General features: G+C 46.0%; 1 protein-coding gene across 7 annotated transcripts in view; it reads right to left on the bottom strand.

Moving 5' to 3' along the window:
- LOC130571596 (retinoic acid receptor gamma-A-like) overlaps positions 1 to 26,797 on the bottom strand; it is a 71,993-nt gene that overhangs the window by 10,595 nt on the left and 34,601 nt on the right. Inside the window, exon 1 of one of the 7 annotated variants that reach the window (XM_057362708.1) lies at positions 8,879 to 9,647. The exons of the other annotated variants lie outside the window; for them this stretch is intronic. Within the exon in view, the coding sequence (XP_057218691.1) occupies positions 8,879 to 9,014 (136 nt within the window). The 5' untranslated portion in view covers positions 9,015 to 9,647. Of the gene's footprint in view, positions 1 to 8,878; positions 9,648 to 26,797 lie in introns of those variants that run through there. 7 annotated transcript variants of the gene reach the window in all.

The following is a 26,797-nucleotide window of genomic DNA, read 5'->3' as shown; positions in this document are numbered from 1 at the left end:
GTGATCCAGCCGGCCTTCCAGTCCCGTTAGTCTACCCCTTGGTGAGCACCTGGTGGTGCTCATTAAAGGGGGGGCTTCTGTCATGGCTCTGCCTCTATTAGTCATGTTTTTCTTGGTCCTGTGGCAGAGCCATGACAAGGCCTTTGGTTATGTGTGGAGAGAAACATATTGTTGTCCTTTTGACAATAATATGCATTCTCTCCAGTGTCTTGTCATTAGCCCCGCCCCTCTCGTCTCATGTATTGCTTTCCTGCCGTGTCTAATGTTCCCCACCTGCCCTCGTTAATTATCCCTCGTTCGTCCCAGCCTGTGGTCGAGCCGGCGTCCCAGCCGGTGATCCAGCCGGCGTCCGGTCCAGTGTCCAGTCCAGAGTCCAGTCCGGTGATCCAGCCGGCGTCCGGTCCAGTGTCCAGTCCAGAGTCCAGTCCGGTGATCCAGCCGGCGTCCCAGCCAGTGATCCAGCCGGCCTTCCAGTCCCGTTAGTCTACCCCTTGGTGAGCACCTGGTGGTGCTCATTAAAGGGGGGGCTTCTGTCATGGCTCTGCCTCTATTAGTCATGTTTTTCTTGGTCCTGTGGCAGAGCCATGACAAGGCCTTTGGTTATGTGTGGAGAGAAACATATTGTTGTCCTTTTGACAATAATATGCATTCTCTCCAGTGTCTTGTCATTAGCCCCGCCCCTCTCGTCTCATGTATTGCTTTCCTGCCATGTCTAATGTTCCCCACCTGCCCTCGTTAATTATCCCTCGTTTGTCTTGCCTCTATATTGCCCTCATGTTTCATTGTCCTGTGTTCGGTCATTGTTTGTGCTATGTGCCTTCCAGCGTCTTATTTTAACGGGCCTTTTGCCCGTTCTTGTTCCCGTCTGCTACTTCCTTGTCTGTTTAGTAAGTGTTTAGTTTAGTTGAGTTTTTCAAGTGTTTATTCAGTTTAATGTCAGTTAGTCTTTGTACTATTATTTATCCTGTTTGTGTTTTGCCCCATCGTGGGTTCTTGTTTTGTATTTTATTATTTAAATAAACTGTTTGTTTGTTAACCCCGTCACTGCCTGCCTGCATTTGGGTTTTTTCCACGCCAGTCCGTGACAGTTTTTATTACCATAGAATGAGCTATTTCTATCTACATACCCCGCGGGACCTCTGACATGGACATGTTTCTACTGTAGCCCTAAACAAAAACAAACTGCTCTACAGAACTTTTCATAAATACGTTGATCTCCAGCTGCTGTTTAAGCCACCTTAGTGCTTCGAAAAGAAGGGGGAGGGGTTGCAATTTGCAGCCTCACCACTATTTGCCACCAAATTCCATACACTAGACCTTTAAACAACACTGCATCAAAGATATTAATATTACAAAGATGCGCCACTGCCGTTACAATGAATGGCGAGGAATGCAACGGTCAATATGGCCACTCTAGCGAAGGAAGTCCCACCTAGATTTTTGCCAGTAATTTAAAAAATATCTGCCTGTCCCCATTCAAGTAGATAGGACTGTGGACTTAGTTGCACAGTTGTGTAAATAGCTGCCCAGAGGCGTTGCAAACATGGCCGCCGAGTGGCATGATTTCCGTAAACGGACTTTGGTTTCACACACTGGTTGTTGATTTCTGTGTAACAAGCGTATTGTTGAGATAACAGTGAATTAATCAAATTTTTGAGAGTCTGAATTCAGGTCATATTTGTTTCTTTTGCCAAAATAGCACATTTTACAAACACACTGTTATATTGGCCAGAGAAAACTGACATGAAAAGTAATAAAGGTACTGGCTTCAAGGGACGCTGTTTTTAAAGCATACATGCAACAATACAAAATATATTACTATGTATGAATCTGTAATTGTATATAACTTTTGTTAAAACATTTAACATGGAAATGCAACAAGCAATGAGACATTGCTGTAATATCGCAGACATTTGTCATATGCCATATACTGTATATCTAAATGTGTATCTAGAGTGTATCTACACACTCCATAGGCATAATGATTTTTACACTGTACAAACTGTATATTTTATCCCCTACCCCTAACCATAAAGATCATAGAAAACTTTTATCATTTTTATATTTTCAAAAATATAATTCTGTACGATTTAAATGCTTTTTTGCCTGTGGGGACCTCAATTTTGGTCCCCACGGTGACACAACTCCCCATGAGTTGGTGTGTATTCAGGTTTAGGTATAAGGGATATAAAAACAAGGCCGCACGCACGCGCACGCACGCACGCATGCACACACACACACACGCACACACACACACACACACACACACACACACACACACACACACACATGTTGGTATTGGTGGTTTACAGGGACATTCCATAGACGTACTGCATTTTATAGTGCACAAACTGTATATTCTATCCCCTAACCCTAAGAATCATTAAAACGTTTCTGCACTTTTACATTTTCAATAAAACATTTTTTAGTATGTTTATTTTACGTTTTGAATTACAAGGACATCGGCATGTCCTCATAATGTAGGGGCGTGGCCAAACACATCAATACACACCACATTGTAAGGACTGTGCGTCCTTATAATGTAGGTCAAACCAGTGCACACAAAATGCACACACATACATTAAATGTTTGCAGACGTAGAGCAGAGAATAATTGCCTCTTTCATTTCTATGTGTGGTCGTATTGAACTGTATGACTGAGTCACAGCTCAGAAGATTCTTAATGTAATGCAAAGACATATTCAACAGCCAAACAAACAGACTTATGCTTTATTTTATCTGTTTGTGTCATGGTTCTGCCCCATCTTTTCTTGCTTTTCTTGATCTTGTGGCAGAGCCATGACAGAACCTCTTGTTTCATGTGGAGAGACACAGTTTTGGACCGCCATACTCTCTCTCTCTCCAGGTCTCGTCTTTGTTCCCGCCCTTTCGTGTCGTTATTGATTGTTTATTAGTTCATGTCCCGCACCTGTTCCCTCTTGATTTGCTCCCCTTTAAATAGTCCTCATGTTTCATTGTCCTGTCTCGGTCATTGTATTCAGTGTGCCACTTATGAGCTGTATTGTATTCGTTTTGCTTACCCGTGTCCTTACCTGTGGTCTATTATATTCTTTTTGTGGATACTGTGTCATTCAGGTTCCTGGGCTCCACCATCTCTCAGGACCTGAAGTGGGAGTCCCACATAGACTCCATTGTAAATTGCCCAGCAGAGGTTATACTACCTCCATCAATTGAGGAAGTTCAACCTACCACAGGAGCTACATCAAATCTGTTCTGTGCACTTCAATTACTGTTTGGTATGGCTCGGCCACCAAATCAGACCTACGAAGACTACAACGGACAGTTCGTAGTGCTGAGAAGATTATTGGTGCTCCTCTGCCCACACTTCAGGACCTGTACGATTCCAGAGTGAAAAACAGGGCAAGAAAAATCATCATTGACTCCACACACCCAGCACACAAACTTTTTTAACTGTTGCCCTCTGGCCGGCGCTTTAGAGCACCAAACACCAGGACTTCCAGACACAGAAGCAGCTTCTTCCCCCAGGCAATCTCCCTCCTAAACAGATAACTGCTCCTTAAGAGCAATATTCCACTTCCACTACTCCTATAGTGTGCACTATAGTGCCTTATTATATCTACATTTTATTTCTACATGTATATAACACTACCTCTACTTACTACATTATCCATTTGCACAAGTGTACATACAATCTGTTAATATGTATATTCTACTATATACTACCCTGTACAATGTCTCTTATATGGTATTATCCCCCAATTTCTGTAAAATAGTCTTTATTTTATATATGCATATTTTAGAATCTTTTAGACTGTAAATCGTATTATATTGTATTGTCATTGTGTTGAATGTCTGAATGTTGAATTAGTGTTAGTTAGTCTTCGTCCTGTTTATTATCCTGTTATTTTGTTATACCCCATCATGGGTCTTTGTTTTGTGTTTCTGTATTATAATAAATATCCATTGTTAACCCCTTCATCCCCGCTGCCTGCAATTGGGTTCTTCCTCCCACGCTCACGACAGAATGAACCAGCACCTTTGTGGACCCAGCAGACAGAGGGATCTCAGCGGGAGGGGTCGATGCCGCTGGACTCCCTTCCAGGGTCGAAGCCGCCGGACTCCCTTCCAGAGTAGAGGCTGCCGGGCTCCAGTCCAGAGTCGGGACCGCTGGACTCCCTTCCGGGGTTGAGACTGCCGGAACCCCGTCCAGGATCGAGACCGCCGGGCTCCCTTCCATGCCTGAGGTCGTCGGATTCCCCTCCAGGGTTGAGGCCGCCGGTGTCCTGTTCTCGCTGCAGATCCCTGCCGGCATCCCGGCTGGTACCCAGGCCTGTCGAAGTCGACACCTTGTCTTGTGTGTTGTTTCTGTCCTTGTTTGCTGCCCAGCTGCCAGAGAGCGCTGCCCAGCCGCCGACATCCTGTCCTGTCATGTCGACATCCAGGCCTGCCCAGCCGGTGATAGCCGGTCTCCCAGTCGGCCATCCAGCCGGCACCATGTCCTGTCCAGCCGGTCATCCAGCCAGCGCCATGTCCAGTCCAGCCGGCCGTCGAGCCTGCGCCATGTCCTGTCTAGCCGGCCATCCAGCCGGCGTCATGGGTTGTCCAGCCGGCCATCCAGCCAGCGCCATGTACTGTCCAGCCAGCCTTCCAGTCGGCGTCATGGGTTGTCCAGCCAGCCTTCCAGTCGGCGTCATGGGTTGTCCAGCCGGCCATCCAGCCGGCGCCGTGTACTGTCCAGCCGTTTTACCAGTGTATTTAAGCCCTTGTGTTTCATTTGTTGGTTGTCAGTCGTTGTTGTGTGATGCCTCTAGTCTCAGATTGTGGATTACCTTGTTTCGTTTTATTTTATTAAATCTTTAACTGCATGTGGATCTGCTTCTTGCCTGGTTACTCTGCCCTTTGTAACAGAATGACTGACCACACATGAATCCATCAGTTGCTTTGATTCGTCTACGCCAAGGACCATACTAGAAACTTCTTAGACATTGCTCACCTTGCACACTACCTGGATATTGCTCTCATTGACTTTTACGTTTACGTAATAAAAAACCACTTAAAACACATCTGACCCGCAATGGTCCTCGAGGGTCACTTGAACAGTTCGTGGACTTTGCATTGGCTTGTGTTGGGTCCCCCGTCACAGTGGGTGTTGTGGAGAGGCCTGCATGCCCCACATTGGAGAGTGGCAAGTCCAGTGTTCGTGGCCGCCAGTACAGAGGCTGCTCGCAAGATGGCCACCTGCCCAGAGCCTCCACCCATCATGGCAGCCTAGTCAGTGGTCCCAAGTCCGGAGGTCCCTGAAGTGTCCTTTCCTGAGGTTCTGCCCTTGGAGTCTGCTCTGCCGGCAGTGGTTGCTGCCTTTCTGTGCGCTGTTCATCTTCACCAGAGGCTGTTTCTGAACCCACTGAGTCCCTAGCCTCATCCAAGATGGCCGCATCAGTCATGATCTGTTCTGTGTTTCCCCAGTTTATTGTGGACTTATTTCTTCCTGTTTCATGTTTGATTTTGTAGTTCCTTTTGTTCATTGGTTCTGTGCTAATCGTTGCCCCAGGTGTTTCTTGTTATCTCGTTTTCCCTGTGTATTTAAACCCTTGTTGTATTTGTTGGTTGTCAGTCATTGTTGCAAGTTGTCTCTGGTCTCAGATTGTCGATTACCTTGTTTCGTTTTTGTTTTATCTTATTAAATCTTTAACTGCCTGGTTACTCTGCCCTTTGTAACAAAATGCTTCCACATTCACATACAGTAAATGCTTGTTGAGTCGATTCTTGTTTTCCCATTTGAAGCTGCATGCATACACTCTCAAGATAACATATTATGACTCATTGCATGGTGATTCTGTATTAAATCAATTAATGTGACAACACAATGTTGAGTTAAATGTAATGTGTTGTCATTAACTAGACACAAAGATGTGTTCAGTTAAAGAACGATTGTGTTGTTTTTAACACAACAGTTGTAACGAAGGTTACCGTCATTGGCTAGACTAAAAGCCCATTTAACCCTCTAACAAGCTGTGCTCCATTCAAACCAGCAACCTGTGTGAAACTATATACTACAAATACTCTAATGCACATTAACACCTGCTTCGGTAACATGTTCTGCTGTCAGTACGTGAGCATGCATGTACAGTAGCTTGACATTAACACTAGACAGACTAACAGGTAAAGAAAAAAAGAATACACAATCAACCACCTGACCAGTTCATGTATAGTGTTAGTTCCTCTGTGAGAGCACGACATTTCACTGATAGCTTTGGCTATTTATAAGGTGAATAAAATGAATAATAAAAAAAATAAAAAAAGATTTCTGCTTTCAACAATGTAAAAAATAAATGTAAATTATTGTGTAAAAAAAGTAAAATAATAAAATGACAGCATTTTGTAGACTAATTAGATTAATCTAAAATAAACTACTATTTCAAAGAGAGAAACCACAGACATTTTAGTGTTTTAAAGTCCTGCACTCCATCACCTCAAGGGGACAGATCAGTAATCAGTGTGCAGGTGATGAGCCAATAAAACGCATTTCAACAATAAAAATCCTAACATACAACAAATAGCTCACCCGCTGACAAGTTACAAACAGAAAGCATGCAACCAACTCACAAACATACATACACACCCCGCATGAGTGTGGGCTTTCCATTTGCCTAGAAAAACAATATGTAACTTTGTCTGTTTAACAAAACAAACAGAAAATGGCACACACATGCACATAAACAAAACACACCCACTGACTCACAAAACAGCGAATGACTGAATTAATAACACGATAAGGTCTAACTAAATAAAACTTAATAAAAAATAGTATCTCTACCCAACCCACTGTACACATGAAGCAACAAATGTCTCGCTTGGCTGACGGTAAACTGGAAAAACAGGAGCTCACTTTCTTAGACGCAGATTGTTAAACTTGGATTGGTCCTTTCATTCAATGGTATGTGTAAAAAGCTTCCTTTCTTCTTTATAGCACCCCATAAACTGACCCTTTTTATTTTGCCTTTTCAGGATGAAGCTGAGTCAACATTTGGTCACCCCCAAGCCTCCTTGAACCTCAGTGTCCCTCACCCAACCGAGGGACGAAAAACGCACACAAAGGTTCAGCTGCTCGTGAAGTCCTCTCATCCTGACAAGAGCCCAACCAAGAAGTCCATCTCAACTAAACTTGGCTATCCTGCCATATGTATTGAAATGTATACAAATGAGGCTACATGCACAGATCAGTGAAAATAAAGAAATGGCGTATAATAAAGTAATAGGTGTTGAGTCATTTGTTAAAGTATAAATACATTTGGGGTGGTTTCCAGGACAGGGATTGGATTAAGCCAGGACAAGGCTTTAGTTAAATAAGGACATTTAAGTCATTTTTACAAAAATGCTTTATAAAAAAAACATTACTTTTGTGAATTTCAAGAATTGTGTATTTTAAGATGTGTCAGTGCAAGCTGTTTTCAGTTTAGACAGCTCGAACATTTATTTTAGTCTAGGACTAGTTTTAAACTCTGTATGAGAAACCACCCATTTTTGTTTCAAAACATCTTAAACTTGGCGGAACGTCTGAAAAACATACCCTCTTAAAAAGGATGAATAATAACACAACGTTTGTGTTATGCTATTTAAAACAAAGAATGTGTTGTCCCAGAAATAACACAGAGATGTGTTGTTTTTTTTTTTCAACTTAGTTACAACCAATGCTGAAAGTAATGAACTAGCGAAAGCCGACAAGTTCAAGTTTAGATGGTGAGGTATGACTCTGGGTCTTCAGTTGTTGCCTCTGTGGCTGCTTTGTAATAGGTTAGAGGAGAGAACAGACCATCGTAACGGATGCATTGTGGGCTAGGCCAATGTTATTTACAATGTTCTTTCATGCAGCCCAGTCTAGCTATAAAATGCTATAACGACGTAACGGCAAATTCCAGCAGGGGCATGTGAAATCTACTCAGGCCCTCACAGAGTAACACACACAGATACATTTGGATGAGCTGGAATGCATTAAAAGTCCAGAATTTAAGTAGCATGTGAATGGAATGAAATAAATATGGTATGAACATGGTTACAAAGACCTCCAGATTAAAGTTCACATGAAGGGGCCTTGACATTTTGACATCTTATTCAAATCGGTGATGGGCTCCAACATGGTTAGAACAACTGTTCCTATAGGCAGGGTAGTGTATATTTTGCATGTATCAGGTGTGTATAACAACACTATCCTACAAGTTTCTTAGGTTGATAAAAATGCTACAGCCAGCAGTTGGAGGTCATTATTGGAAACCAGTATAATGAAGAATTGCATAACTTATATGACATTATAGATCTGTTCTTGATCATCATTATCTTAAATAAGTGTTTAGCATCTTATGAATCAGCTATGGAAATAATTCAGATCTCATTAGGTGACCACTGAGATGAGGCAGTTAATAAATATTCTTATAAATTGTTATTCCCTAATTCTCTTTACATTCATTGCTTCTTCATTCATCTCGTATCACTGTGTTTCCATTGTGTTTCTAATTGAATCATTAAAGAAATGTTTTATTTATTTTTTTAAACATTTGTCTAATCTGGCTGCCAATATCTGTATATATATGTTCAGCATATGAAGGAGAGCAAACTACTACTAACTCAGTAAGGGAAGATATTACCAGCCAGACAGTATTTCATGATGCTTACAATGTAATCAAACGCTAATGTCTAATATTTATGTATCCAGACGTGGTCCAGAGCCCCTAAAATGTTGACATACACCTTTTATAACATCATTATAACTCTTATCACCAAGTATAAGCATCTATCACAAGTTGAATAATTCATAATTGTGTCTGTTGACAAGAACGGATCTAGATTCAGATTGCATGAATGATAGTAGGTGAAGAGATGTTCATGCACATCAGACTTACACTGCAGGCATGTGCTGTTGCTCCACAAGAAGCCAGGAAAGAAAGAGCTTGCTTTCCTGAGCATACAGGAACTCTGAGCCGACACGTCAAACAGGGGTCCAGCCACGACACCGAGAGCCTCCACACAGTCAAACATGATGCCCAGCTTCACCAAGACCTGCAAAGCTTTTCCCAAATGTTCTACGTCGTGCCTTCAGCTGCCTGTCAAGCCCAGATACAGTCCAAGAGACCAACAACAACAGTTTTCCAGTCAGTCTCTTATAATTGCCAAAGCAATTAATTACAGGAGGATCTTGGGGAGGGGCTTGAGGATTCTGGCTTCAGGTGTAGCTGTCACAGTGGCCGGTTCCTTTTCTCTCAGTGACTTTTCTGTAGCTAGTCTTCTCTCTGCAAAATGGTCACCATCCAGCTCTATGATGACCACCACCAGACTATTTTCTCCACTGGTAGAATTTCTTGATTATGTCGACTTCTTTAAAGCTAACCGGATTGTCAAAACTCTTGGTGTGAGTTAACACACTGTGGTTTAGCAATCTGTGCTGGATTCTCTCCCAGGGAGTCACCACAATTAGTTCAGCTCACAGCTGAAGGAGAGGTTAAGAATTACAGGGTGAGGGAGGGGCAGGAGAGAGAGGCAGAGGGCGGGACCTTGTGTGATTGGCTGAAAGACAAAAACTTTCTCTTGATTCCATTTTCTTTAGGACAAATCTGTCAGTTTGCATCCGAAAGATTTGATAGAACAATCCCCCGGCTTCCTTTTAATTCTCTCCTCTTGATTTTGATGCATTATAAATCTGCATTATGATTGTAAATCGTATTAAAAATGTTGTTGTAAAACATCAGTGTTATTATCCATGTCACCAACAATTAAAAACAGCAAGAAAATAAAAAACGTTAAACGCATAATTTGCATAATTTGACATGCTGTCATTAAAGCAAATGATAGATATGTCAAATATAAAAATACCAATTAGGCCTACTTCTCAATCATGTTATACGTATTTAAATGTACTCTAGGAAAATGCAAAATACCATGAAGCATTCCACTAGTAGTCTTAGGATGTGAGCCATAAGCTTCCTAGAGCTTCTAATGGCAGTCACATAATGCTATATTGACTGACTTTTTTAAGCCCAGTTTAGAAATCAGTTTACAAAAGAATGATCATGATGACAACTATGAACTATGAAGAGGATGTTTCTAGAGTTGGATACTGCAGCTATGAGGATAGATGTACACAGGTCATGATCACAGTTATCCGTGAAAGACAATAAATCACCTAAAACTCAAGAACAAAAGTTCAACAAAAGCGTACCAAACCCGATTCAAATCAGCAAAACCAATCACTCAGGAATTTTAAGATTTTTAAAGGAATTTTAAATTTAGGCAAATTTAAAGATCAAAACAAATCGCCATCAGGATTAACAAAAAGCATATTTACGCCAGTACAAAAGGTGGCGCTGATAAACATAAGGTTAACAAAACATTGGGCAATGCAGCTGGTCTGCAGAGATGTGCATTGGACAGTTATCACTGGAGGGAATGTATATAAAAAAATGCTTAATTGTAACAAAAATGTAGCAATAACTCAGCACAGATTCATTTAAACAAAGTAGTTTGTTGTGTCCTTATTTTACCCATTCACAGTGTGGCAAGGAGGGTGAAGATACCGGACAAGGAAAATTAGTAAACTAAACTGCTCGACTACGCCACCCGGAAAACACCCTGAAATCACAGTTTAGGCACATAGTGTCATGGTTTTGCCTCACCTAGTCTTGGATTTCCTGGTCCTGAGGCAGAGCCATGACAAAGTCTTTGGTTATGTGTGGAGAGAAACATATTATTTTCATTTTGACAATAATATGCGTTCTCTCCAGTGTCTTGTCATTGGCCAAGCCCCTCTCGTTTCATGTATTGCTTCCCTGCCGTGTCTGATTTTTCCCACCTGCCCTCGTTGATTACCCTTCGTTTGTCTTCCCTATAAAATGCCCTCTTGTTTCATTGTCCTGTGCTCGTGGATTGTACTGTGTATGTACTTGTGTTCAGTGTTCCTGTTCTTTGCCTTGTCTGTGGATTATACGTTTGTGAGTACCTTGCCCTGCCCTTGTTCCCCTTCTGTGTTTTATAAGACGTTGTGTCGTTGTTTTTTAGTTAGTTTATTTTGTTCCTGTCTTTTCATTTTGCCCCCATGTGGGAAGTCTTTGTTTTATATATATATATATATATATTCTTAGTTTCGTTTTTCCCCCATCGAGGGTGTTTGTTTTGTTAATCATTTAAATAAAGTCTTGTTTAACCCCTTCACATCTGGCTGCCTGCGCTTGGGTTCTTCTTCCGCCACGAGATCGTGACAGAATCCGTGAGCCAGATACAAACCCAGGAGGTATGGACAGTTCCCTGCGAGCCCGCCAGACCCGGTTATTGTTCGGGCTTCGCCAGGGGGATCAGGGGGTACAGGAGTTTGCCCGTACCTTCCTGGATGCGGCGGCAGAGACGGGGTTTGGTGAGAAGGAACTTACCGTAATTTTTAACGGCTGTCTCACCGAACCCCTTAAGCCCAGCGAGATGAGGATGCTGAGTCCCCTGTACTTTGGTGACATGCTCAGATACGTGGTCAACCGGGACGAACCATGGCCCACTACGCCATCATGGGTATCCTCTCCGCTGGCAACCATCCCGCAAGACCTCGTCCTGGCCACCGTGACCTTGGGGGACTCAGCTCCTCCATCCTCAAGCTCTGTCGTTCCGACCACCTCCAGCTCCGCCGATCCATCTCCACCATCCGCGACCCTCCGTGGCAAGCGGGGAAGGAGGGCGTCCGGGGAAGTGTCTACGGACTCCTCCGGTGCGGAGCTAGCCACGCCCTCCACTGCTGCCTCGCAGCCGACCACAGGCCCTGCGGTTAGGTTGAAGAAGAAGAGGCAGCGGAGGGGGGCGCGGACTCCTGAACAGCCTGTGTCCAGTCATGTGTCCAGTCCGGTGATCCAGCCGGCATCCAGTCCGGTGATCCAGCCGGCGTCCAGTCCGGTGTCCAGTCCAGAGTCCAGTCCGGTGGTCAAGCCGGCGTCCCAGCCGGTGGTCGAGCCGGCATCCAGTCCGGTGATCCAGCCGGCGTCCAGTCCGGCGATCCAGCCGGCGCCCAGTCCGGCGATCCAGCCGGTGTCCAGTCTGGCAGTCCAGCTGGCATCCAGTCCGGCAGTCCAGCCGGCGTCCAGTCCGGTACAGCCGGCGTCCAGTCCAGTGTCTAGTCCGGCAGTCCAGCCGACGTCCCAGCCGGTGCTCCCAGCGTCCAGTCCGGCATCCAGTCCGGCGTCCAGTCCGGCGTCCAGTCTGGTGTCCAGTGTTATGTCCAGCCCGGTGCGGCCAGGATCTAGCCCGGTGCAGACGGGAACCAGCCCGATGCAGCCGAGAGCCAGTCCGGCGTCCAGCCCGGCCTTCCAGCCGGTGCAGCAGCAGGCCTTCCAGCCGGCGCCCAGCCTTGTCCCGCCGACGTTCCAGTCGGCAATCCCTCCAGGGACTAAGACTGTTCCCCACAGGGCTTCCCCCGTCAACCCCCCCGGGGCTGCGTGCTTTCGAGCGCCACCCCGGACTAAGACTATTCACCCTTCTCCCTACCCCCATGGACTGCCACCCATGAGCCCTTGTTTGGACCCTCCCATGTTTGTTATTTTTATTATCCCACCCCAACTCTGTTGTGATTTTGTCATGTCTGCCCCTGATTTTGTTTTCTCTCTATTGTCTTGTCTTGTCTGTCACCCAGTCTGCCTTGTCTCGTCTGTCTACCCCTTGGTGAGCACCTGGAGGTGCTCATTAAAGGGGGGGCTTCTGTCATGGTTCTGCCTCACCTAGTCTTGGATTTCCTGGTCCTGAGGCAGAGTTATGACAAAGTCTTTGGTTATGTGTGGAGAGAAACATATTATTGTCCTTTTGACAATAATATGCGTTCTCTCCAGTGTCTTGTCATTGGCCCCGCCCCTCTCATTTCATGTATTGCTTCCCTGCCGTGTCTGATGTTACCCTTCGTTTGTCTTCCCTATAAAATGCCCTCTTGTTTCATTGTCCTGTGCTCGTGGATTGTACTGTGTATGTACTTGTGTTCAGTGTTCCTGTTCTTTGCCTTGTCTGTGGATTATACGTTTGTGAGTACCTTGCCCTGCCCTTGTTCCCCTTCTGTGTTTTATAAGACGTTGTGTCGTTGTTTTATAGTTAGTTTATTTTGTTCCTGTCTTTTCATTTTGCCCCCATGTGGGAAGTCTTTGTTTTATATATATATATATATATATATATATATTCTTAGTTTTGTTTCCCCCCCATCGAGGTGTTTGTTTTGTTAATCATTTAAATAAAGTCTTGTTTAACCCCTTCACGTCTGGCTGCCTGCGCTTGGGTTCTTCTTCCGCCACGAGATCGTGACACACAGGTTTATAGTCAGAGGCTGAGGTGGGTAGTAATGAGCTACATTTGCTTCGTTACGTTTACTTGAGTAAAATTTGGAAAATATATACTTTTTAAGTAAAATTAAAAGTGTGTACTTTTACTCTTACTTGAGTAAATTTCTAATAGAAAATCTGTACTTTTACTTTGTTACATTGCGTGACGTTCCTTCATTCCTTCATTTTAAAATATGCTTTTTAAAACGCATTGTTTATTTCAAGGTTGTCGTCTCTTTTTACGGGCATTCCCGAGTGATCGATTCTTTTGATTCGATTCTTTTGAAAGCATTAATTGAACAATGGGCAAAACCATTTGAATAGGCTAATGAATCAGTTCAAATGATTTGTTCAGTTCGCAGCACGATCTTAATCATCTGAAGCAGGATTACTCACTCCTCGTAGCACGAAACTTAAGAACACGCAGAACACAAAGAGCGTTGGATGAAGTGGATATTTATCTATACAATCAAAACTGCAAATGTGTCATATTGTTTGCCAGCAATGATATATGCGCGCACCCGCGCAACCTGTTTGTCAGACACAGCAACATGCGCGTTACCTGTCAGCCACAGAGACGTCGGCTTGCAGAAATATACTGTACATTTGAAGAACAGAAGGAAGAAAACTTGTTGATGGGCGTGTGGTTCACTGTTTACTGTTTGTTTACAAGTAAGAGTGTTTCACAACACACACATGACACAACACGAGAAAACATGAGCTTTGTTCGAAAATGTGTATTTCATTTAAGAGAGCACTGCAGATGATCTAGACTCTAGATCATCTTAGGAAATGCTCTGAGTGTAGTTAATGCATTTTAAACGCAAAACTCTGCAGGTTCACTTTAGTTTGACATGGTCTATTATTCTAAATAAGTTGTGTAAACTACATTGACATCAGGACTAGATGAAATTTACAGAAATGCTCGACTCTTCTGTGTTTGTCTATTCTTTAGTCTCTCTAGTATATTGCAAAGATATCTGCTTATGATAATTAAAAATATTGATTAAAATGTAATATTAAAATATTGGCGTTAATATTTATTTAATGTAGTAGGCCTATATAATCAGATACAAAGTAACTAAGTAACTAGCTACTTGAGTAGTTTTTTCATTGCATACTTTTTTACTTTTACTCAAGTAATTTTTAAAATAGTGACTTTTACTTTTACTTGAGTAACAATTTCTCTAGTTACTTGTATTTTTACTTGAGTAAAGATTTTGGCTACTCTACCCACCTCTGGTCAGTGGTGGAGTGAGCATAAACGTAAACAAAGTAGGTAGAAAAATATAAAAGCTTCATTACCAACCACACATTCCAATAAAATAACAGTTTGGCACAAGGTCTCGTCAATGAAATTCAAACAAAAAAATAAAATACAACCTAACCATCATATCAATAAGGGGGAGATCGCCAGCACGGGTCGTTAATTCTTCAACCCACGCTCAATACACCACACTCGTGAAACACAGCAAAACCTCAAGCACAGCAATCTCTGTGGACATCCACCCACAGCCAACATCTCCCACCTTACCGATATGAGTTCACTAAAAGATAAAACAGAAACCACAAACATATACACACACGAGAAACCAAATGTAGGTAACAAAATAATCAAAATAACCACACAAAGAAAAAGCAATCAGTTACACAATCAAAAAGGAAAACTACAGCTGCATTCCGATATACACTAAGCAAGGATAACTTCAGATAGCAATGAAGTTGCTGGTTACACTTCTAGAGTCAGCAAGAGACTAGTAGGAAGTTACAACTGCATTCAGATATGTGTGTTCAGATAACACTGACGTGGTTGGTAACGCTCCCGTGGTCAGGAAGACGAAGAGGAAATTACAACTGTATTCAAATACACACTGTAAACCAGAATGAGTTCAAATAACAAAGTTGTGGATTACACTTCCATGGTCAGAAAGACTAAGAGGAAATTTGTAACGAGGAAGGCGGGACGAGAGCCGTGAGGGAACGGTCTCGCGTCTCTCATGGAGGAGCGGAAGCATAAAAGGACGAGCGACAGGAGTGAAGGACGAGAGAGAACCAGGCCTGGACATTGTGTAAAGTTTTATTTATGTTTGTGCGGCCGGCAGTTGACCATGAGGTAGTTTTCGTTTTGTGGTTGGTTTATTTGATTAAAAGTTATTTAATGTTCGCCAGGTCCTGCCTCCTTCCTTCCTTACTTTGAACATTACAAAATAATAACTGCATTCAAATCCACGCCCGGGCAAAGCAGCAGTGCAGCCACATCAAAGGGGTTTTACATTCTACGCCTTGTAACTCGGAATTACCGAACCCTTGGTCGTGCAGCCACCTGCCGAACATGAAATGCACAATCAAGTACAAGAAAAGATACGACGAAAACAACAATACATACCAAGGGAGATTCGCAAAATTATCTCATCTAGTATCAATCGTCCTGGAAGGGTACAGCTGCCTACACAACAAACTGAGCGTATGCAAACAATCAGTCTCTCGCTCTCCATAGCCAGCAAAGATTAACAGTATCACAGAAAACCCACCTGTAGCTGTTGTGAGCGCAGCACCGCTCAGCAGTCAGAAAATCAGTGGACAACTTAACCTGCATCAACGATTATAGAATCAATCATATAAATCTCAATTGTTAATTTAAACGTGCAGCCGAACACCTACCGCTCAGTCAGAAAAGCGCTTCCTCGAAAGAGAACGGTACCAATGAAATGAGGCTTCCCAGGCACTACACCACTAGAGCTTATATACAATGTGAGAGGCACCCTGATTAGTCCACAGATCTACATGATACCAGCCAATGAGCAACCAGGGCCATACGTCACCCTACTACAACATGTTGAAATCAACCCATAATTTTTAAAGTGAAGGTGCGGTAATATTAGTATACCTTACAATAATCAAAAATTCAACAATGTACAACAAATAAGGTATCAGCACGTTGAAAATAGTTATATTTATTATTGTCAAATTGCTTCTAGTTCACATTTACTGTTGCATTTGAGAAATACAGAATCTGTGTTCTTAGTGTGAGTGAATTGAGTAAAGAGTTGTTGCCTGTGCTGTACCTGTGCCTGATCTTTATATTTACGTACATTTATTTACCAAGTATAATACAAACTAATGTAAAAAACGACCCCACTTTGCCAGCGGCTTCAGTGGTGTAATGAGCAAGATGCATGACAAGTAATTTTGAGGCTAAATATCAATGCAAGTTCAAATCTGCCTTTTGCCGAACTCACACTTCTACATTTTCATATCACGTATCCGATCATACACTTTCAACAAAATGAAGAAACTGTTTTAAATTGGCTAACATGTGTTTAATAATAAAGTGTATGGTAAGTTTAGTTGAAGTAGGGAGGTCTTTATTGTCCCAAGTTGGCATCCATTTAATAATTTTAATAAATTTAATCATTTACACTCTATTATTATTGTATAATGTATAATGTACAACATTACTTGCTGTGTTAAAACGGAATGAAGTTTAATATATATGGATGGATGGGGCCCGTTAAAAGTTCTTTCATATGGGCCCGGACATGACTTGCTACGCCAATGTGTTTTTTTTAACAAAAAAGATAGTCACAACCTGATTGGTCAGTTTTGATGACATACATTTTGAGACGTTTAAAACATCAAAAACAATACTGTGTGCTGGGTTGAGCACGTTCATGGTATATGTGTAGAAATGGTGGAATTCTGCAGACAATCTTGTGGCAAAAGTGTCATTGTGTTGTTAGAATATTTTCATGTGTCTTAAAAAACAATAATGAGACATCCAAAGTATGAATTTTATTAATGCAGTGTTGTCACGAATTGTGAGATGTGGAGAACCCATTCGCAGGCAGCGGGGATGAAGGGGTTAACAAAAAACTTTTATTACAGTTTTTTTCAACTGCTTACACACAAAATGTTTACTTGTCACACAATTTCTGAAACCTGACACTCAAACACCAGAATCACACACCAAATCGGCAAAACCATACACTAATGATCGACCTTTGATTCAGTTTTCAGTTTCATAAAACACTTTTTGCAAAACACAACACACAATTCTCTATGTAACACACAAAAATCTTACAGGAAGTATATTGATTTCCTTTTCAAACACAACCAATCAAAATACCACACTAATTCCTCAGTGCCTCACACTAACTCCTCACATGTGCAAACACTTTACTTAACACCAACCAATCATGGCTTTAGAAGAAGCCTATAAATAGGCCAAGGGTCAAGTTATAGGTTTTGAACAATGGATGCAAACAATGTAGACAGAGTAAGGGGAGTTGGAGGGAGAGCCAGAGGACGAGGCAGAGCTCAAATTAGAGGAGGACGAGTCAGAAGAGGAGGAGGACACGGAACAAGAAGTGTGATCTCGAATGAGATTAGGGCCACAGTCATTGATCATGTAAAAATGTCTCGGTTACGTTTGTAACCTCGGTTCCCTGATGGAGAACGGTTCCCCCTTTTGTTCTTCGGAGCCTTCGCTCATGATCAACAGACTTCGCTACAAGACTGCCGGCTCTACGACGTGGTGCAGCGGACTGTCCCTTCCTGCAGGGACTTCCCCTGGGCGTCTCGGCGGTTCCAGAAGTGTTCGAGTTTTTTTTCTCTAAAAGAGCAAATTTCTCCAGCGTGGCATGTCCCGCTGTTCTCTTGGGTGCAACACACTCATTGAGGAGGGGGACGGACACGATGTCTGCTTCCAGTATGCTGGGGCAGATGTTGTGGATACGTCTTGCCCGCACTGCGGGCGGCTGACGATTCAGACGTTGCGTCACGGGTGGCTGTGTTCCCACGGGACTCAGCCACCACCTTGTCTGCTTCCCGTTCCGTGACGGCAGGGCTGCCCGCTACGGCGAGCAGCGAGGGTGATATGAGGATTACTGTGAGCGCTAATCCATCAGCCACTGGCTCGCGGACCGTTCGCACCTCGCCTTGCTCGTCTGACCGTTCCCCATAAGACGGTCCGCTGTCTTATTCCTCAATCACGTATCGGACACGGTACGTGATGATGAGATGTCTGTTGCAGCATCAGAGGGTGACTTAATGGCATCAGACTCCGACAATTCCTTGAAGCTCCCTCCCTCGGGGGGTCGAGATCAGGAAGAAGCGGATGTCAAAATGTCAGCAATGCTTTCCCGGGCCGCCGGCATTGGGTTGCGGTGCACCGCACTGCCTCTCCCAACGCTCGGGCTTGAGAGTGGCTCCAAGCCACACTCGCCCTCAGTGCCGTGTTTCCCCGGAAGTGCATGAGGAACCTAGTACGACCTGGAACGGCCCCTTCGGCGCGTACATGTCAACTAGTTCCATCACCCTTTCTTCCCTCGATGGTGGGGCAGCTAGAGGACACGTCGATGTCCCCCCGGGGCTCGACCTAGACTCCCGTCCAAAGCACGTAGGCTTTTCGGCATCTGAGGTGTTGATATCTTACTCTGCTGCGGGCCAAGCTGTCCCCTCTCTCCATGCTATGGCCTTCCTGCAGTCCAATGCGTGGAGAGAGCTCCACGAGGGTAAGACCGACCCAGCGCTTATGCAGGAACTCCGCGGCTTCACCGACCTCGCTCTCGGGCGAACAAGGTGATCGCACGGGCCCTGGGTCGGGCAATGTCCACACTTGTGGTCCAGGAGATACACCTCTGGCTGAACCTTGCACAGGTGAGTAACTCTGAGAAAGTCCGCTTTCTCGATGAACCCATCTCGCAAGGGGGGGCTGTTTGGTGATACTGTTGAGTTCTACAGTTAGGGAGCAGACAGAGGATATCACGTATGTCCTCCCCAGCCGCGACTCGACCGCCCTCTGGCCGCCGAGATCCCGTGCACCGTCTGCTTCCCAGCAGCCCTGGTCCTCTTGGAGACACCGAAGAAGAGACCACCACCCCATCAGCAGCCGCGGTGAAGCCAATGCGGCCCTCATGGGAAGACCCCAGGGAGTTCGAGAATACCTTTCTAAAAGTTTTCTCCCTCTCTGGGCGTTTATCACAGCCGCTCTCACCCTCTACACGAAGGTGTTCGGCAACTCGACGTTGTGTCACCGCGAGACCCAATGTCGAGGATAATCAGCAGCCTAAGCACTCTCAATCGACGGTGCTTTGTGCCACATCATCGTCTGGGTATTATCACAGCCGCTCTCACCCTCTACACGACGGTGTTCGGCAACTCGATGTTGCGGCAAGACCCAATGTCAAGGATAATCATCAGCCTAAGCACTCTCATTCGATGGTGCGTTGTGCTACATCTTCGCCAGACAGGTAAAACTGCAGAGCCGATCTCCTCCCCGGGGGTCACCCCCACGGCGAGGGATCCGTACTGCCAGCCATCGAACCACCCCCGGGAGGTCGATGAAGCAGAACGTACCCCTAGCCTCCCTGTCGGTCCCTGGGAGCCTGACAAGAGCTTCCCAAACCGTCACGGTGACTACGGGATACGGTCCGTCTCGGCTACGCGATCCAACTCCCCGGACGCCCGCCCAAGTTTCGGGGCATCCTCTTAACCTCAGCAGAGGCAAGGATGCCCCGTGCTTCGGGCCGAGGTCGCCACCCCTCTGGTGAGGAAGCGATCGTGCTCGTCCCTCTAGCCGAGATGTTCAACGGGTTTTACAGCCCGTACTTCATCGTCCCCAAAAGAGCGGGGGTCGCTAGATCTGCGTACCCTGAACAGGCACCTACTCAAGCTGCCGTTCAGGATGCTCACGCAGAAGCGCATCCTGGCATCTGTCAGATGTCAAGATGGATTCATGGCAATCGACCTGAAGGACGCTTACTCTCATGTCTCTTCTCCCTCGTCATCGCCCGTTCCTACGGTTCGCTTTCGAGGGTCAGGCATATTAGTACAGAGTCCTCCCCTTCGGTCTGTCCCTGTCCCCACGAGTCTTCACGAAGATCGTGGAAGCCGCCCTCACTCCCCTCAGGGAGAGAGGTGTGCGGGTACTAAACTATCTCGACGACTGGCTCATTTGACACACTCGTGAGATCTGTTATGTACACACAGGGACCTAGTGCTTCGGCACCTAGATCGATTGGGACCACAGGTCAACCGAAAAAGAGCAAGCTCTCCTCTGTGCAGAGCATCCTCTTTTTTGGTATGGAACTCAACTCTGTCTCCATTACAGCGCGACTGCGCTCAGTCAGTGTTGAACTGCCTGGAATATTTCAAGCAGTCAGCGGGAGGAGGCTCCTGGGCACATGGCATCCTCGACGGTGGTGATACCCCTCAGGTTGATGCACATGAGACCGCTCCAACACTGGCTACAGAGTCGAGTTCCCTGGAGAGCGTGGCACACCGGCAGCAGGCGGATGGTGATTACGCTTTTCTGCCGACGCACCCTAACCCCTTGGTCTTCAATGACCTTTTCTATGGACGGGGGTCCCTCTCGGGCAGGCGAGACGCGTCAGGGTCGACAGACGCCTCCCTGCAGGGTTGGGGTGCCGTGTGCAACGGGCACGCAGTGTCAGGGCGATGGACGGGCCCCCGCCTGCGCAGGCATATCAATTGCCTAGAGTTGTTGGATGTGCTACCCGCACTGAAGGGGTTACAACCTCTCGTGCAGAACAAGCACGTGCTGGTCCGGTCGGACTGCACAACTGCCGTAGCGTTTTTAACCGCCAGGGTGGCGTTCGCTTATGGCAGCTAACACGACTCGCCCGACGCCTCCTCCTGTGGAGTCCGCAGGGCCACACATATCCCAGGTGACCTGAACCAGACAGCCGATGTGCTCTCTCGTCAGTTGACGCCTCGCGGAGAGTGGCGACTCCACCCCCGCGTAGCCAGCTCATTGGGGACAGTCAGGGCGGGCTCAGGTAGACCCCTTCGCCTCCCTGGACACCACCCATTGCCGCTAAGGTACTCCCTGCCTCGGCACGGAGGCTCTAGCGCACAGCTGGCCGTGGGACAAGCGGAAGTACGTCTTCCCCCAGTGAGCCTCATTGCACAGACCCTGTGCAAGGTCAGGGAAGAGGAGCATCAAGTGTACTAGTTGCGCCATACTGGCCCAACCGGACTTGGTTCTCGGAGCTAATGCTCTTGACGACAGCTCCCCCCTGGCCGATTCCCCTGACGAAGGACCTGCTTTCCCAGGGGAAGGGCACGTTATGGCATCACGGGCTAGACCTCTGGAACCTCCATGTCTGGCCCCTGGACGGAACGAGGAGATCCTGAGTGGCCTAACCCCTGCGGCGGTTAAGACCACTACTCAGGCTAGGGCCCTGGCCACTAGGCGACTATACGCCTATAGTGGTGCCTCTTCTCATCCTGGTGCTCTTCTCGAAGAGAAGACCCGCGGAGTTGCTTGATCAAGTGGGTGCGGTCCTTCCAGAGACTCGAGAATAATCTCTCCCCTTCCACACTGAACGTGTATGTAGCCGCTGTTGCCGCTCATCACGACCCAGTTGCTGGTAGTCTCTAGGACAGCACAACCTGATCATTTGGTTCCTAAGGGGGGCGGGAAGGCTACCACCTCACCCACGCTCCGTACCCTCTTACGACCTTGATGCGGTCCTGGAGCCCCTCGGAGATGCCGCTCTTTCTCACTTCACGATGAAGACGGCTCTCGGGAGGACGCTCAAGAGGGTAGCGGACCTACAAGCATTCTCCGTGTCCACAGATTGCCTAGAACTCGGGCCCGGTTATTCTCACGCTATCCTGAGACCCCGGCCCGGCTACGTGCCCAAAGTTCCCACCACTCCCCCGAGACACCAGGTGGTGAACTTACAGGCGCTCCCCACCGGGGAGGAAGACCCAACCCCATCCGTGTTGTGTCCAGTACGCGCATTGCGCCTCTGCTTGGACCGCACGCAGAGCCGCAGGAGCTCTGAGCAGCTCTTTGTCTGTTTTGGAGATCAGCAGGGAGGGCTGTCTCAAACAGAGATTGGCGCACTGGATCATGGACGCCGTCACTATGGCGTACCTGTCCTAAGATCGCCTACGCCCACTGGGTGAGAGCTCTCTCCACACGGAGTACAGCCTCCTCGTGGGCACTGGCTCGAGGCGCCTCTCTGGCAGACATCTGCAGAGCTGCGGGTTGGGCTACACCCATCACCTTCGCGAGGTCCTACAGCCTCCGCGTAAAACCGGTATCGGCTCGAGTCTTGCAGGCATCAGGCAAGACCGGCGGCCGGTAGGGTGTACGCCTATGACAGTACCCCCCCCTTTTCCCTAAGGGGGTCAGCGTACTACTAGCCTCCCTTCTTCCCCCACTGGGTGAAGAACAGGCACTCCATCCATCACTAGCAAGCACCTCCTGCGGGCGGGCTGGGCAGAGCAGCCCTGCCCCTTAGGCCGGGTATCTCCGGAGTTATTCGCAACATAGCTCTAACCGGACCTAGTGCTACCAGACGTTGCAACCCCCCAGTAGGGCGGTTCCGTCTGATGTATCCTCATGCTGGTTCCCACCTTGGTAACCCATGACCTCCTTAGGTGGACCTCCACCTCGCGGTTAACTCCTTCAGTCCGCACTTTCTTCCCATGAGTTCTCCCCCATCGGTGAGACCATGTTGGTATCTCCACTAGTCTCCTCCCTGTGGTAGGAAGTGGTCTCTGTAGCGCATCCCCCGCTTGAGGAAGTAGCGCTTACCCAGTGGCCTTACGGTTCCGGGCGGCTTCTCGCTGTTAGAGAAACAAGGCCGCCGCCTGTGAGGCCGAAGGTAGGGGCCTTCCCACCTTTCAAGAAAGCTCTGGGACCCCCTACCTACCCACTGGTAGGTTACAATTTCGCGGTAGCGCTCACGGCTGACACGCCCAGGCCAGTCACCGTCGCTTCGTTGAGATTGTGACAGGGCACAGTGTTATGGCGTTTTCCATTGGAACCCCATCTGTCGGTTCGACACAACGTCGAGAGACCGACAGAAAGGGAACGTCTCGGTTACGTTTGTAACCTCGGTTCCCTGATGGAGGGAACGAGACGTTGTGTCCTCTTGCCACAACACGTGCTGTCCACTGCAGCAGTCGTGAGAGGTCTCAGGCTCCTCAGAACTAAGGTGAATGAATGAGGCACGCCGTCTTCCTTTTATACCCGGATATCCGGGGGCGGAGTCCGGCATGCAAATTTCATTCGCCAATTTTCATTGGCCTTTTCTAAGAAGTCGGAAGTGATTGGTTCTCAAGGACGAACCCCATCTGTCGGTTCGACACAACGTCGAGAGACCGACAGAAAGGGAACCACGGTTTACTGTAACAACGAGAGAGGCTGTACAGAGAGTCCAGCCCAATTTGAGTCGATTTACAATGGCAGGTATAATTCGAACCTTTAGAAATGAGGACAGGTATGTAACAATCTACTGTTATGTACACATGTTCTAATGTACGCAAACAGTAGGCTATAATACAGTATTTTACAGCAGTACCCTTGCATTAATTTACTGTACTACAGTGCACTGCATTGGTCACAGTCTGGTGAGGTGTCACACTGTACAACAGTACAGCCAACTGTAAGAAGACATTCTGACCATATTGTATACATAGTATATTATGTTACAGTTTATGGCACACACTCACACTGTTCCTGAATCTTCTACAGTGGAGTGGAAAGGCGAAGGTTTCATGGTGGGCGAGGTCACATGTTCACTGAAGAGCAAGTGACGGCTATCGTGAATTTGGTTTTGGCCAATAATGCTATTAGAATTCATGAAATATACACAACCATATCCTTAATGATGCCACAATTTTTGCGAACATAAATGAGTCCCTCAACAATACATCGTGTCCTCCAGATTTTTTTTTCGTACTGTGTACAGTAGAGCAGTAATTGGGCCTTAAAAGTTAGGCCCGACAGTGCCCGAACCCGACCGAACCCGTCGGGTCACGTCGGGTCCGGGCAAAGATCTTCAGCTCTAGTGTACAGTGACACTGTATTCACAACCAGCAAAAAAATAAATAAACACAGGAAATAAAAAGTTTGGTTTCAATCTTGCTTTTGTTTTTACAGTAAATTTTAAACATCTCTCTGCCAATTTCTTTCAATATTGTACAGAAATGTACAGAGGAGCTCATGAAAGAAGAGCTTTAGGTTTTGAATAACTGTGTGTATATGATATATCTCAAAAAATAACTTTACGGTAAAAGTATTTGCAACAGAAGACAAATGTTTACTTTTGAAATGTGTTTGTGATATTTTAATGTAGTGCTTTATTTTGCAAGAGACGTGAGGCATTTTGCATTTTATGTGTTCAATTCTTGGATTTGTGTGTAAAGTTTTGAAAAAAAGAGGCAACTTTTTGAAAATGTGTGTAAGCAGTTGAAAAAAAAACTGTAAATAAACAAAACACAAAACAAAGACCCACAAGGGGATAAAACACTAACAGATAAATAATACACGAACTATGACAGGAACAATAAACTGGACTGGACTAGACTAACATAACACTTGACACTAATGACTGGACTAGACTAAACACTTACTAGGACTTGACTGGGTATAAAACAGCAAACAGCAAACTGGATCACAGGAACACAGCGAACAAGGACTACATAGAGTACGTAGAACGCAATGCACGAGCAACAACACAATGAAACATGAGGGCATTTTAAAGGGAAGACAAACGAAGGATAACGACACAGGGCAGGTGAGGGTAATCAAACACGGCCGGGAAACAATACAGGAAACGAGAGGGGCGGGGCCAATGACGAGACACTGGAGAGAACGCATATTATTGTCAAAAGGACAATAATATGTTTCTCTCCACACATAACCAAAGGCTTTGTCATGACTCTGCCACAGGACCAAGAAAAACATGACTAAGTGAGGCAGAGCCATGACAGAAGCCCCCTCTTTAATGAACACCCCCAGGTGTTCACCAAGGGGTAGACTAACGAGACAGGGTAGACTGAGACAGTGACAAGAATAAACAGAACATGGAAAATAAGATCAGGGGCAAACATGCAAACACAATCATGGGGTTGGGGTGACAGTAGAAATAACAAACATGGGAGGGGGGGTGGGGCAAAACAAGAGTTCATGGGGGGAGGAGTTTTAATCCCCGGCTGCGCTCGAGGGCGCGGAGTCCTGGGGGACTTTGTGGGGGAAGTCCTGGGGGGAACTGCCGATTGGAATGTCGGCGGGACAAGGCTGGGACCCGGCTGGAAGGCCGGCTGCATCACCGGACTGAACGCCGGCTGCAACGCCGGCTGACGGACCGGTCTGAAAACGCCCACTGGTCTGAAACAGGGTATCATGTTACATGCCAGGCGGACTACGCTTGCAGAGGCAAGAGGTGAACGACCGACTTGGACATCACCCCAACGCTAGACAGCAAGCTGGCTAGTGGATCGCCGAAACAGCCATAGACCGTGAGGACCGATCTCGTGCCGTCCATCTTGACTGGGCCCCCCACGGTTCTGACGTATCGGCTCGTTAAGCATTTCTGTCCATGGAATTGTGACAGTTGGAGACCCCATCAAACGAGCAGCATGGGATGAAGGGGTTAACAAAACTTTTATTAAATAAACAAAACACAAAACAAAGACCCACAAGGGGATAAAACACTAACAGATAAATAATACACGAACTATGACAGGAACAATAAACTGGACTGGACTAGACTAACATAACACTTGACACTAATGACTGGACTAGACTAAACACTTACTAGGACTTGACTGGGTATAAAACAGCAAACAGCAAACTGGATCACAGGAACACAGCGAACAAGGACTACATAGAGTACGTAGAACGCAATGCACGAGCAACAACACAATGAAACATGAGGGCATTTTAAAGGGAAGACAAACGAAGGATAACGACACAGGGCAGGTGAGGGTAATCAAACACGGCCGGGAAACAATACAGGAAATGAGAGGGGCGGGGCCAATGACGAGACACTGGAGAGAACGCATATTATTGTCAAAACAATAATATGTTTCTCTCCACACATAACCAAAGGCTTTGTCATAACTCTGCCACAGGACCAAGAAAAACATGACTAAGTGAGGCAGAGCCATGACAAGTGTTGTAACAAATAGAATGCTTAATGTTTATCTATAATACAATCAGTATACAGTAGTATTTATTGTTTGCAGGTGAAGGGTATGTATGTGACCTGTTGAACCTCTGCTTTGTAAGAAATTCTGCAAGTTACATATCGTCGCTGTCGGGCAGAACCCTCCTATGTCCAAATTGGTCAATTTCATATTTTTTTCACAAATCGATGCTATTGGTCAGTCCCCATGTGGGTCTGTTATTTTTACAAATTATTAACCAATCTAAAGTGTTGAAAATAGCTTGAGAGCAAATCTCTTAACTCCATTGGACACTTCAACTGTCTGAGAAGTCTCGTAACTCGCCTCTTCTTCACTCCCGGGAGCTTCTCGGCATTACGTCTCCTGATTGAAAGTTTTTTAGACAATAACGAGTGAAAATAGTTAGGTTAGATACATTTGAGTAGGTCTGTTTTGTTAAAAATCGATAGCTGTAATGCTTCGGTGCAGAAGGAAGCCCGTGAGCCACGAAGGTAAGTTTGCGAGCAGATTCGGCTAATTTCCGCCTATTAGACAGCCTAG

This window comes from Triplophysa rosa, linkage group LG20 (assembly GCF_024868665.1).
Source record: "Triplophysa rosa linkage group LG20, Trosa_1v2, whole genome shotgun sequence".
Taxonomy (NCBI): domain Eukaryota; kingdom Metazoa; phylum Chordata; class Actinopteri; order Cypriniformes; family Nemacheilidae; genus Triplophysa; species Triplophysa rosa.
The sequence above is the reverse complement of the archived record's forward strand: the minus strand, read 5'-3'. Positions and strand labels throughout refer to the sequence as shown.